Source organism: Garra rufa, chromosome 9 (genome assembly GCF_049309525.1).
Source record: "Garra rufa chromosome 9, GarRuf1.0, whole genome shotgun sequence".
Taxonomy (NCBI): domain Eukaryota; kingdom Metazoa; phylum Chordata; class Actinopteri; order Cypriniformes; family Cyprinidae; genus Garra; species Garra rufa.
In genome coordinates this window covers 26078311-26093395 of record NC_133369.1, presented here as the reverse complement: position 1 = coordinate 26093395, position 15085 = coordinate 26078311, and the positions used below count along the sequence as shown (strand labels likewise).

The 15085-nt window shown below is 35.0% G+C and overlaps 1 protein-coding gene across 1 annotated transcript in view; it reads left to right on the top strand.

Moving 5' to 3' along the window:
- The window catches only part of clstn3 (calsyntenin 3), a 34610-nt gene that overhangs the window by 7686 nt on the left and 11839 nt on the right, over nt 1-15085 (top strand). The window contains exons 6-13 of the mRNA XM_073847280.1: nt 3589-3738; nt 5884-6069; nt 6818-7105; nt 8476-8588; nt 8697-8856; nt 11631-11690; nt 11884-12032; nt 12190-12338. Of these exons, the coding sequence (XP_073703381.1) occupies nt 3589-3738; nt 5884-6069; nt 6818-7105; nt 8476-8588; nt 8697-8856; nt 11631-11690; nt 11884-12032; nt 12190-12338 (1255 nt within the window). The remainder of the gene's footprint in view (nt 1-3588; nt 3739-5883; nt 6070-6817; nt 7106-8475; nt 8589-8696; nt 8857-11630; nt 11691-11883; nt 12033-12189; nt 12339-15085) is intronic.

The window sequence follows — 15085 nt, the reverse complement described above, 5'->3', positions numbered from 1 at the left end:
TCTAGTTATGAAATGAAAAACTGTATGACTGAATAGAAAAATTACATCTTTAAAGCGCATAATGAACATTATTTTACTGAAGTATGTAACTCAAGGATGGATTTTTATTCATCTAGAAAGATATTTTATTAAAAAGCATCTAAAGGTTTGAAAAAGCTGTATAATTTACCTTCATGTCATACCAAACCTGTATGACCTTCACTCTTCTGTGGAACATAAAAGAAGATATTTTTTTCCCCACGTAGTCAGTCTTTAGTGTTCAGGTGTCACTAAATGATGACAGAATTAAAATTTTTAGGTGAACTAAAAAAATCTCTTAATTAAACAAGTTATAATGTAAATGCCCATATGAAAGTCAAAACCAATATTAAAGCAATATTAAAAGTATAATATTATTAAAGTGATGATATTAGTGAATTAATATAATTATTTTTAGGATTTTAAAATGGCTCAAAACTACTGTTACATTCACCCCCCCTAATATTATTATTGTAATATATAATATTATAATAATTCTTGTGAAGATCATCACTGCTTTAATCATTGTAGTGATTTCAAATAATTCAAAAATGAGGCAGAATGCCAATGTTTAGCTAGTTTTTAGGGCAGTCCAGTTGCTGCAGTGAGATGGAGGGCTAGTCACCCTTCCTGATCATTCAATGCAGATCTGAGCACCCATTGACAGATCGAGGGGGAAGCGATCAATAGCCGACATTTTGTAACATGACAAATGCTGACGAAGAAGGGACTGGCCAATGGAAAGAAACTGAAACAAAGGAGAAAGATACAATAAGGATGGCGCACACAGGAGCGAGGTCCTCTTTTTAGCCATGACTTTGCAGATTTTTATGCTGTAGTGCTGTAGTGTGTGTGGTTTGCTTTCGTAATTTGGGTCAGGCTGAACCAGACACCGCTGTGTGAATATCCTTTTATTTATTGTGCCACTTCAATATCGTTCTTTTACTCTCTCTCTCTCCCTCTCTCTCTCTCTCTCTCTCTCTTCAGTCCACTGTTGGCCTTCACCCGTCCCTGTCATCTTTCATTGCTTTGTTTGTTTTTTTTCTCGCATTTCTCATTTTGAGCTGCTTTTGTTTTCTTTATCATATTCTCCCTGTCCCTAGCAGTATTAAACCTGCTTTATTATTTCCACTCTGAGTCTGTTTCACCAAAGCTTCTGGCTTTCAAATCTTTTAGCATTTTCTGTATTTATTTTGCCGGATATATACCCACCGGCCGCTTTATTAGATACCGGGTTAGACCCTTTTGTCTTCAAAACCACCTTTATTTTTCATGCCATAGATTCAGCAATGTGCTGGAAACATCCTCAGAGATTTTAGTCCGTACTGACATGAGAGCATCATGCAGTTGGTGCAGATTTGTCGAATGCACATACATGATGTGACTCTCCCATTCCAACACATTCCAGTGGTGCTCTATTGGAATGAAATCTAGTGACTGTGGAGGCTGTTTGAGTATAGTGAACTCAACTATCATGTTCAAGAAACCAGTTTGAGATTTGTGACATGGCTTGTTATCGTGCTGCAAGTAGCGATCACAAGATGGTACACTGTGGTCATAAAAGAATGAAGATGGTACAATACTGAGGTAGGCTGTGGAATATAAATGATGCTCAATTGGTACTAAAAGGCCCAAAGTGTGGCAAGAAAATATCCCCCACACTATTACACCACCAACAACAACCTGAACCTTTGATATAAGACAGGATGGATCCATGCTTTCATGTTGTTTACACCAAATTCTGCCCTACCATCCAAATTTGAATCATCTGACTAGGAAACCTTTTTTCCAGCCTTCTACTGTCTAATTTTGGTGAGCCTGTGCAAATTGTAGCCTCAGTTTCCTGTTCTTAACTGACAGGAGTGGCACTCGGTGGTCTTCTGCTTCTGAAGCCCACCTTTTTCAAGATTCGACATGTTGTGCGTTCAGAGATGCTCTTCTACATGGTTATTGGAGTTACTGTTGCCTTTCTCTCAGCTTGAACCAGTCTGGCCATTCTCTTCTGACCTCTGGCATAAACAAGGCATTTTTGCCCACAGAGCTGCCACTCACTGGATATTTTCTCTTTTTCTGACCATTCTCTGTAAACCCTAGAGATGGTTGTTTGTGAAGTAGATCAGCAGTTTCTGAAATATTCTTGTGCACCAACAACCATGTCTTGTTTAACGTCACTTAAAGGAGTAGTTCACTTTCAGAACAAAAATTTACAAATAATTTACTCACCCCCTTGTCATCCAAGATGTTCATGTCTTTCTTTCTTCAGTCGTAAAGAAATTATGTTTTTTGAGGAAAACATTTCAGGATTTCTCTCCATATTATGGACTTCAATGGTGCCCCCGAGTTTGAACTTCCAAAATGCAAGCTTTAAAGGGCTCTAAATGATCCCAGCCAAGAAAGAAGGGTCTTATCTAGTGAAACGATCAGTTATTTTCTAAAAACATCTACAATTTATATACTTTTTAATTTCTACACAGAGTACACACAGAGCTAGACAAGATGAGCATCTGAGGTTAAAAAGTATATAAATTGTAATAAAAAAAAAAATCGTTTTGCTAGATAAGACCCTTCTTTCCTCAGCTGTGATCATTTTTGATCTGCCTTTGAAGCTGCATTTTGGATGTTCAAACTCGAGGGGACCATAAAAGTCCATTATATGGAGAGAAATCCTGGAAAACATTCCTCAAAAAACATGATTTCCTTACGACTGAAGAAAGAAAGACATGAACATTTTGGATGAAAAGGGGGTGAGTACATTATCTGTAAATCTTTGTTCTGAAAGTGAACTACTATGAAATGAAATGTATTGCCATGAGTTGCTGCCATGTAGTTGTGAGCTGTGCTGGCAAAATGAGTCGGAATGCGCACAGTCTAATTTTGAGCTACAGGCAAAAGAAGTGAAAAATGTAGCACTTTTCTAGCTATCCCAATGTTCCAAATAGTAATTAAACATCTAAAATGGTCTTTATTTGTAAATTTTCTAAAAAGAGTATCTTTTTCTCTTCTCACTTCGACGACTACTGCTGCTTTTCACCACAAGTTCTAAGTCTATTGTTGCTAAGCGCAGCATTTTAGCTTTGTAAAAATTCAAATTGAATTCTTGATGACAAGTAAAACCAGTAAAAATATGATTTTTAAACCCATGCTAATGAAAGAAAAAAATCACGCTGACTGACATTTGCAAAGAGTGTGCGTAAGACATGCCTCTCTGTGAGCATGCAATCTCCCTACACTGTACATTATTGTGAAATATGTCTTGGCGAGATTCACACAAACATAATCTGTTATGCCTTACATGATTTTTCTCAAAATCAGCTCTGCTCACTCTATCGCCTTCAAATGCCTATAGCTCAGTCATTTTTGTCCAATTCCAAGAAGTCAAATAAAATTGAAATTGAAAATAAAAATAAAAAGAACTAATTTTTGAAAATGTACTCATTCTGACTCATTTTGTCAGCACAGGTCACAATTGGAGATTAGATTTTTGCATTAATGAGCAGGTGAACAGGTCAGGTGTACTTAATAAACTGGCTGGTAAGTGTATAAACTTCTCTCTATCTCTTACAAATTCAGGAAACATAAAGAACACTGAGCCACTGGACTCCAAACGCCAGCGTGTCCACAGTTTCTGGGTGACAGCGTTTGACTGTGGGAAGAATCGAGCTCAGGCTGATGCTCAGGTCATAGTCACAGTCAAACCTTCCTGCAAGCCAGGCTGGATTGGTAATTATTTTTACAGTTTATTATTGTTATTTTTCATTTACTTATTAAATTGTATTTTTAATGATTTATTAAATGCATTAATTTGTTACGTTTAATTGTATTGATTTCTGCTGATGAAAAAAAAACATTATTTGCTTTTTTATAAAAATGTGACTGTGAATTCAACAAAATCAAACACTGACGTTTTTACGTTACATGCTATTTTACAGTGCCCTCCACTAATATTTGTACCTTTAGTATTTATGACCAAAGGTGACTGTGAAAATAAATCTGCATTGTTTATCCTTTAGCTCTTTCATTCGAAAAATGTACAAAATTCTAACCTTTCATTGAAGTAAAACTATGGAAAATAGGGGGGTATCTCATTATGAAATAAATGTTTTTCTCTAGTTCACGTTGGCCACAATTATTGGCACCCCTAAAAATTTGTCTAAGTAAAATATCTCTAAAGTATATTCCCATTAATATAAAAAAAAAAAATTAGCACACCAGGGTGGCTAGGAGTATAAAATTGTCCAGTCATGACTTTCTGTTTCACAGGATTATAAATATGAGGAATACAAAAGCCAAATTCCCTTAATTCCCTTAATCATCCATCACAAGAAGTAAAAAAAAAAGTTTGTTGAGCTTCACAAAAAAGATGTTACAAATCTGCCTAGAAGAGGACGTGTGTCTATATCATCCAAATGCACGATAAGGAGGAGAGTTTGAGTGGCCAAAGACTCTCCAAGGATCACAGTTGGAGAATTGCAGAGAATTGTTGAGTCTTGGGGTCAGAAAGCCTAAAATAAAATGATCAAACAGCCCCTACATCAGCACATAATGTTCCAGAGGGTTTCAAGAAAAAATCCTCCTGGCTCACCCCAAAACAAACTCCAGCATATTCACTTGTCAGACATGATTGGAACCTCAAACAGGACTGGCTTCTATGGTCAGATGAAACTAAAAATGAGCTTTTTGGCAGCTAACTTTCCAGATGGTTTTGGTGCAGACAGGGATAAAAAGTACCCCATGTCCATGGTTAAAAATACTGCTAGGTCTTTAATGTTGTGGATCTATTTCTCTGCCGGAGGTCCTGGACATCTTGTTTAGTTACATGGCTTCATGAATTCTATCAAATACCAGCAGATAAAAAATCAAAACCTGACTGCCTCTGTTTGAAATCTTATAATGGGCCATGGTTGCATCTTCCAGCAGGACGATGATCCAAAACAAACATCAAAATCAACACAAAAATTGTGTCACTGAGCAGAGAATGAAGCTTCTACCATGGCCGTCCCAGTTCCCTGATCTGAAGCCTGAATAGAAACTAAAGAGAAGAAGCACCAACATGAAGCTGGGAAGAGAGAGATTCTGGATAATCTAGAGAGATTCTGTTTGAAGGATTGGTCTCTGATCTCTTGTCAGGTGTTCTTCAAACTCATTAGACAGTGTTGGAGAAAACTCAGAACTGTTATTTTGGGAAAAGGACGTTGCAATAATTGGGTGCCAATAATAGTGGCCAACGTGAACTAGAGAAAAACATTTATTTCATAATGAGATTTCACCCCCAGGTTCTATTGTTTTACTTCAACGACAGGTTAGAATTTTGTGAATTTTTTGAATGAAAGATCAAAAGGATAAATTATGCAGATTTATTTTCACATCCACCTTTGCTCATATTTACCAAAGGTGCCAATATTAGTGGAGGACACTGTAAATGATTATTTGTGACCTGGAATGCAAAACCAGTCTTAAGTAGCACAGGTGTATTTGTAACAATAGTCAAAAATACATTGTATAGGTCAGAATTATTGATTTTTTTTTAATGCCAAAAATCATCACAAATTAGGATATTAGGTAAAGATCATGTTCCATGAAGATGTTGTTAAATGCATTGCTAAGATGCTAAATGCTGTTTCATTTGGACACATTTAAAGGTGATTTCCCAATATTTAGATTTTTGCACCCTCAGATTCCAGATTTTCAAATAGTTGTATCTCGGCCAAATATTGTGCTATCCTAACAAACCATACATCAATGCTTAATCATAACTTGTTTATTCAGCTTTCAGATAATGTGTAAATCTCAATTTCAAAAATTGTGACTGGTTTATGACTGGTTTTGTGGTCCAGGGTCACATATGTGTGTGTATTTGAATTACAGGATGGACAAAGCGCATTGAGTACACTCCTGGTTCTGGCAGCATCCCTCTCTTCCCGAATCTGCACTTGGAAACATGCGAGGAGACGGTCTGGAACATCCAGGCTACTGTTGAGCTTCAAACGGGTCATATTGGGAAGGGCTGTGACAGGGACAGCTACTCCGATCGATCTGTGCGCAGACTCTGTGGTACGTATATTAATGGTGACGATTCTTGATTTTTTCATTTCTTTGATAAATTATCTACAGTTTGCATTTGATCCTCATTCATTTGGATTAGAGATGATTAGAGAACGGAAACTGAGGACTTGTAGTTTATCTGTTGCGGTCTCTGCTGCCCAACTGTTTATCTCATTTGGAGCAGATGGGAAAATGGCCCAAATCATTCCATTCTCTTTAGCTGCAGGATGAAAATCTCTTCAAATTAGGCTGTGCTCAATAATTCTATAGTCCGATCTTGCTGACACTTGCTGCCCTGTTTTTAAATCAATATCAATGCTTTAAATCATTATCAATCAATGTTTTGGCTTTTAGGGCCGGATATACTAAACAGGGCAATTCCATAAAAGCACAGATGGGAGGGAAAAATTCTGTGTGATTTACTGACAGTGTGCACATTAATGACCAGCGTAATCTACCACATGCTTTTTTTGGGTGTTAAATAATGGTGCAAATACCAGTAATTTGTTGAGCGCAAACTTTAGTAAAATGCAATGCGGGATTCATTTTAATACTCTCCTCCTATAAATTTTGCGTATGAAAAGGAAACTCCTACAAATGCATATTCAATAAGGTCAGGTGCAAAAATAACTGTCCACACCTTTTCAGCGCTAATTCTTCACTGCACGTCTTTAGTAAGTTCTGACAGTACTATTTTAATGCCAAAAGATGGTTTGCGCTGGTGCAAGCTGTTAGTAACTCTGGCATCTGTTTTCAGGCGCTGTGAGGGGTGAAGTTGACCTCCTTCCACCTCCATCTCCTGCAACCAATTGGACCGCAGCGTTGCCGACTCTACCGTCTTCTGATTCATCTCTGGTCTTCTCCTTCAATGGCTCCACCCATGTTGCTGTAGTGCCTGATTCAGTTGCTTCAGCAGTATCCGGTGACCACTTCACCCTGCAGCTGTGGATGCGAAGAGGAGGGGCCAGCATTCAGCCACCAGCCAATCAGGCGAGGGGAACCCGTAAAGAGGAGGAGACTATTATCTGCAGCACTGTAAAGAATGGTCAGTCTGTGCTGGCATTATCGGCATACTAAAATTGAAGTGACATTTCAATACCAGTTTCGAGTAAAATTCAATACAGAATAGATAATATGTTGCTGAACACACTCTCATTTAAAAAAGTTAAGTTTGGGGTTGGTACGTTTTTGTATGTTTTTGAACTTATGCTCACTAGGGCTGCATTTATATCATCAAAAATAAAGTAAAAACAGTAATATTGTTTAATTTTAGTACAGTTTACAATAAATTATGTTTACTATTTTAACTTGTTTTAAAATGAATTTGAATTTTTAGTGTTTATTACTCTAATCTTCAGTGTCACATGATCATTCAGAAATCATTCTAATATGCTGATTTGCTGTTTAAAAACATTTATTAATATTATAAAAACAGTTGTAATGCTTAATATTTTTGTGTAACTGTAATCCATTTTTAGGATTCTTTGATAATTACAAAGTTGAAAAGAAATACATTTGTTTAAAATATATATTTTTTTATATTATGAACATTATAAATGTCTTTTTTGTTATTTTTGCTCAATTTAATCCATCTTTGCTGAATAAAAGTATTAATTTATTTTAAATATCTTAATATATTTTATTAACCCCAAACTTTTGAACAGTAGTGTATGTGTTAATATAAATGCAAAAAAAAAAATTAAATAATGGAATGTAGTCTTAAAGTTTTTTTTTTAATAAAATAAGCAACGTAATCATTAATGTAAAAATAATACAAACAGTGTATTCTAATATATTCCTAATGCATAAATTATTAATGTAATTTGTCAAAATGCCAGATTTGCCAGGTAAGCATTTTTGACCATTTCGTTTTAGTTCACCCAAAAACAAAAATTCAGTCATTGATTATTCACCCACATATCGTTCCAAACCTGTAAAACCTGTTCATTTTCAAAACACAAATTAAGATATTTTTGATGAAATCTGAGAGCTTTCTGACACTGCATAGACAGCATTGTAAAGTTGCATCTTGGTACTCTCATGAACTCGTGGCGAAGACTGACATGGAAGAGAAGAAATTGTTTAATAAAGTTGTTATTTTTGTTTTCTTCGTGCACGAAAAGTATTCTTGTAGCTTCATAAAATTAAAGTTGAACCACTGATGTCACATGGACTATATTATCAATATCTTTACTGCCTTTCTGGGCCTTGAACGTGTCAGTTGCATAGCTGTCTATGCAGGGTCAGAAAGCTCTCGGATTTAATCAAAAATAATTTAATTTGTGTTTTGAAGATGGGTTTGGAATGACATTTGGAAGAATAATTAATGACAGAATTTTCATTTTTGAGTGAACTGTCCCTTTAAGAACTCAATTTGTTCTGCTCTACTAAGCAGTTTTGTGGTCTCATTTCCAGATGACTCGTACTCTCACTACTCTTTATCGGTACATGGCTGTCGTCTCTCTCTCTTCTATTGGCCGGATGTGTCCGCCGCCAGACCCGTCAAGTTCCTTTGGAAACTGGAGCAGGTAAACTAACCATGACAGCAAATATTTCATCCTATCACACAGTCTTTAACAGAAACGGTTTTAAACATGTTTTGAATGATATAAATGTAATACATCTGCATGTGGCAGGTGTGTGACAGCGAGTGGCATCACCTGTCCCTCAGTGTGCAGTTCCCCTCGGTCACACTCTACGTGGATGGCGTGACCTTTGACCCCGCACTCATTCATGACAACGGAGCCATCCCCAACCCCGCACCACACCAGCGGCTGGTCATCGGAGCCTGCTGGGGTAATTTTACGATTAGTCATATGTGCTAAAGCTTAGAGGCTTGTGAGAAGATATCAGCAGTAGGTGGAGCAGAAATATGAAGTCATGTTCTTTTCAGAGACTATATGTGTTTCAGCTATTAATAGACTCATGTATTATTCAACTTAACAGAATCATTCTTACACTCTGTGGCACTCGTTTAGAGAGTGTGTGTGTGTGTGTGTGTGTGTGTGTGTGTGTGTGTGTGTGGTAGAAAGATGCCCAAGCTTTCCATCTCCTTCTGTTCTTCTAACTGGGTCACCTAGTCTGTGCTAATCACCTCCTAGAATGTTTTGACACTGGGCTGAGGCTTTGAGTTATAGCTCAAATAATGACAGTTCTGCCATCATTTACTCACCCTTATGTCATTTCAAACTGTACGCTGTTATTTTTGGTGAAACTTGTTAATGTTACACAGCTTTTGCCATATAACATCATTTCATAGTGAAAAGGGACTCCATTTAAGACAAAAACACCACAAAAGCACTATAGAGGCACAAGTATAGAAGTTTTTGAGAAACAATAAAAATTTAAGTAACTATGGGCTATTCTACAGAAGTCAGAGTTGGGGGAAAAAAAATTCCTGAAAAATTGTATGTGCAAATTGTAAAATATCCAAGGTACACATTTCTAGTAATTGTGCAATTAATTCTCATATTGTGTTTTCAGAAAGTTTTGGAATATTTGTCCTCTCCCCAAATTTGTCACTACCGAAACAGTAATAATAATTTAATTAGAAGTGTTATTTTGACCTATTAAGATTTTTTCAGAGGTAAATCAATAACAGTTACGTTTTTAACAATATTTCAAGTGTAATTTATGAGATGTGTTTTATTTTGAATCCAATTTTTCTTTATAAAGGGCAAAAAGTTGATCATACTGATTTCAAAGTTGAGGATTTCCTAGTTTGAATCTACATTGAACCAAATACATTCATAACATCTTAGTTGATAATTTAGTATACTTTGTTTTTGACAAAACATCCCATGTTTCAGTTGTAAGTGCACATTTTTGGTAGTGACAGTAATGCTTGTTTCCGCCACTGAATACATTTTTTTTAAAGGTTATTGCCACTTGTTATCTCACAATTCTGACTATTTTTCTCAGAATTGCGTGATACAAACTCGAAATTGCAAGTAAAAAAAATCAGAGTTGTAAGTTATAAAGTCAGAATTGCATGATATAAACATATCAGTCTTTTTTCCCCCCTCAGGAATGGACTTCGCAATCGCAAGTTTTATCTTACAATTCTCAGAAAAAAAGTCAAAATTGCTAGATACAAACTCGCAATTGTGAGAAAAAAAGGCAGAATTGTGACTATTTCTCCCAATTCTGACTTTATATCTAACAATTCTGACTTTATAACTCACAATTGTGAGGTTATATCTCATAGTTCTGAGAAAAAAAAGTCAGAATTGCAAGATGTAAACTAGCAATTGCAAGAAAAAAGTCAGAATTGTGAGATTAAAAGTCGCAATTACCTTTTTTATTTTTCATTCAGTGGTGGAAATGGGCTTCCATAACTAAAACATACTAGAATTTTAAAAATGTGTATAACTGTACTAAAATTTTGTTTATTTCACCCAAATAAAGGATTATGTGTTTCCTTTTGTCACTAACGAAACAGTGATGACATGTTTTGGTCTTGACTGTTACAGCAGTGACAATTTTATGGGATAATACTCAAAAACCAAAGATGTCACTACCGAAACATGACCAAATGTTTTGGTGGTGACTGTTTCGATGGTGACAATTTTAGATACTTTTGAACCTAGCATAAAGATGCTGATCAGCACATTATTAGCTAGCACAGTTCTGAACAGTTGCACACATAAAAAACTAAATGTTATGGAATAACTCTCAAAAAAGTTTTTTTTTTTTTTTGCAGACAAAATAATGAAAGATTTTTCAGATTTTTAAACACATTTACCTCAAAATGATGCGACCTATCTACTCACACCTTGTAGCTATGAGAAAGAGAGAGACAATAATATTTTCTAATCATAAATGTAGGTGTGTAGTTAAAATCAGTCTCAGCCAATGGACTAAAACATACACTGTTTTGGTGGTGAAATGAAAAATGCAGGAAACATTTTATTTTACATATAGTTTCATCATTTACAGAGAAATGTTAAAATATCTTTTTAACTTGCTTTTACTTTTAAAATCAACAATAGAATAAAAAAAATGCAAAAATTACTTAAATGCAATTTTCATAAGTTGAAATTTAGGATAGATTAGGGTTCAGGACAGCCACCTCCCAATTAAAAGTACCCACTAAATGATTATTTTATAATTATTAAGCTTTCTGATATTTCAAATATTGTTGTGGGTTTCAATAGATAATAGAAGGATCTTAGTAAACCTCTAAGATTGGAATACTTAAATGCTTTTTAAATGTGTTTTTGGTTGTGGGACAGCAGTTTGCACCAATTGTGTAGAATGGCCCATATACTGATAATCTTCACCTGCACCAAAAGTTTGTATCTAGCCGGCATTCTGAGAAACAAATGACATCAATGCTAATATCGCATACTGAATATTGACTGCAATGCAAATATCGACTGAATTTTGACTAAGCTATTGCATAGCTTCTATAGTGCTTTTTTCCTCCAATACAAAATAACAAACATACTCTATATGAAAGAATAACAGTGCTTTCTATTTATATTTTCTAGTGCTAACTATTTCTTCACAATTAATGAATACAGCTTTTATCAGTTTCCATTCACTTTTCACTTATTTCCTTCCTGTAGAGCCAGAAGAGAAACTGAGAGACATTGTGAACAACACCATGCCAGAGAGTAAAGACATTGGTGAGGCGCACACCAGGACAATGAGTCTGTCAATGTTGTGTTATGTGTGTGGATGAGGGTGTGCAGGGTGTTATTCATAAGCTATCTTGGATCAATAGAGATACTCATTTAAGTGCCGGCATGTGTTTAATGTTTTTAAAAGAGTCTGTATTTATTCATATTTATATATATATTTTCTCATTTTTCCCTATAGGGAAGTTTGTAAGTGGTTACAAAGGGCTTTTGTCTGGGGTGACTGTGCGGCCAGGAAATGTGGAGCCCCACAGTGTGGTGGAGTGTCTGTATGCTTGTCGAGAGGGGCTTGATTTCGGAGACCTTGAGACTTTGGGCTCAGGCATGAAGGTATATTGACACCTTTATATGTCATAAAGTGTGTTTAATTTACAACTTTAACCATGATATAGGCCATATTTCTTCCTAAAGGCTTGATTTTTAAGTACACTTCTATAAAGGTTCTACTTTGTTTTTTGTCTAACTGAGATTAATGTCCTTTCCTCAGGTGCATGTGAACCCTAGCCAATCTGTGCTGGTGTTAGAAGGAGACGACATTGAAAGCTTCAATCGTGCTGTTCAGCAGGTCACATACAGGAACTCTCTACGATTTGCCACACCTGGTGTCCGTCCACTCAAACTGACCACCTCTCTCAGGTAGACGACCATCCACAGAGCAAAATAATGATCTTTGATCAGCATTTCAACTTATACCCAACATATCTAAAGTTTTATGAATTTTGTGATTTTTGTCATAAAGTGAATTTACTGCAGTGACTAATAGTAGGTTAGTGTAAAGAACCTGAGTTGAATTTAAGATATTGTCCATAGATATTGCCAAAAAAGGCTTTCACTGATAGCACACTGATAAGAAGGATATGAAACAATCATCTGATAAATTGATAAAAAAAATCTGTCAATTTTCTGTTGATAACAACTCCCTTTGTTTTTTGCCAAGCGTGTAGATATTAGGGCTTTACTTTACTGTTGCCAGATATAAGGTCAAGGGGTTGTGGTGACCAACTGTAATATCAACAATCAGATGAAGATTAATTTAACCAGCTGCTCACAGATTTATTGGCAGACATTCACATAAACATATGGGCACACATTTATGCAAAGCTGCAAACATTATATTAATATAATATTCTGATTAGTTCATCAAATTACTACAAATGACAAAAGAAATGCTTCACTGTTTTCACAAAAATATTAAAAGTGACAAGCATTTATATTACAAAATATTTTTTGTTTTAAAGGGGTCATCGGATGCCCATTTTCCACAAGTTCATATGATTCTTTAGGGTCTTAATGAAAAGTCTCTAATATACTTTGGTTAAAAGTTCTCAATAGTAGTGTAAAAAAAATACCTTTTTACCTTGTCAAAATCAGCTCTGCAAAATTTCAGCTCATTTTAAGACATGGCCCCTTTAAATGCCACTCGCCCCGCCCCTCTCTGGAATTATGTTTACTTTAGCCGCATTTAGCTGCGTTTATCAGCGAAACTTGCCAACAAGCACATTATTAAGAAAGGCCGCAAAGATGCATAAAAAACCCTTATACTCACTTCTGCTGTTCGCACGATTCGCACGAAGATAGACGCATGTAGATCGGGATTGGCGCTTTCCATTTAAAAACTAAAGTAACTTTAAACCTCTGCGTCTTCAGCAGCTCAGATGTCGATAGTAAATGAGGACTGCTGTGTTCATTATTACATCCAACAACAGAACACCTCAGTCGCTCAATCAGAGTCTTCCTCTGCACCTGAGTTACACAATGGCGATCATATTCGGACTGTTTCAGCTCGGTGAGGGCTGGTCTAAGGTAAGACGCTCATGTCAATAAAATGTGTTTCGTCACAACAACAAGAAGCTGAGAATGACCTGATTTTAAAAAGGGGATATTACTTTTAAAGATTTAAAAAATACCACTGAGTAGATTTTTATCATTGTAGAGTGGCTGTGTACACAAACTACCAACACACATTAATGTTCCAACAACATGTAAAAGTGAGTTTTGCACCCGATGACCCCTTTAAATAAATGCTGCTCTTTTGACCTTTCTATTTATTAAACTAAAGAATCTTGAGAAAACATATCATGGTTTCCATAAAAAAAATTACACAAAATAACATTTTCAACATTGATAATAACTTTTCGTGACAGAATTAGAATGATTTCTGAAGGATCATGTGACACTGAATACTCGAGTAATGGCATCTGAAAATTCAGCTTTGCATCAGGAATAAATTACATTTTAAACTGCCTTTCAAAAGTTTGCGATCAGTAAGATTTGTAATGTTTTTTAAAGATGTCTCTTATGCTTATCAATGCTGCATTTATTTGATCAAAAACTAAAGTAATATCTTGAAATGTTATTACAATATAAAATCATGTTTTTTATTTGAATATACTTTAAAACATAATTTATTTCTGTGATGCAAAACTGAATTTTCATCAGCTTTACTCCAGTCTTCAGTGTCACACGATTCTTCAGAAATCATTCTAATATGCTGATTTATTATTATAATTATCTATGTTGGCAAGAGTTGTGATTTAAAAAATTTTTGGAACCCGTGATGCCTTTTTCAGGATTCTTTGCTGAAAAAAGTTAAAAAGAACAGCATTTATTCGAAATAGAAATCTTTAACTAAAGATAAAAGTCTCTACTATCACTTTTTATCAATTTAACACATCCTTGCTGAATAAAAGTATTAATTTCTTAACAAAAAAAGTGATCGCAAACTTTTGAACGGTATTGTATATTGTTAAAAAAGTTTAAATTTCTAATTTAAATAAAAGCTGTTCTTTTCAACTTTTTATTCATCAAAGAACCAAAAAAAGTATCATAGGCTCCAAAAAAATATTAAGCAGCACTGTTTTCATCTGTTTTCAACAGTAATAATAAATCAGCATATTAGAATGATTACTGAAGAATCATGTGACACTGAAGACTAGAGTCATGATGCTGACAATTCAAAATTCAGCTTTGATCACAGGAATAAATTAGATTTTAATGTATATTTAAATAGAAAAACTTTATTTTACATCGAAATAATATTTCACAATATTACAATTTTTTCGGTATTTTTGATCAAATAAACGCAGCCTTGATGAGCATAGGAAACTTCTTTAAAAAAACATTTCAAATCTGATCCCCGAACTTTTGAACAGCAGTGTATTAAAAAAGAAACACTTTAATACACTGTATTAATATTTCACAATACTACTGTTTTTACTGTATTTTTAATCAAATAAATGCAACCTTGGTGAGCATAAGAGACCTATTTCAAAAACATTGAAAATCTTACCCACCTCAAATAAAAATATTACTTTTTGAAAGACTAGTTGACCTAATGCATTATTAAATGTGTTATTTTGAACACATGATAATCACAAAACATT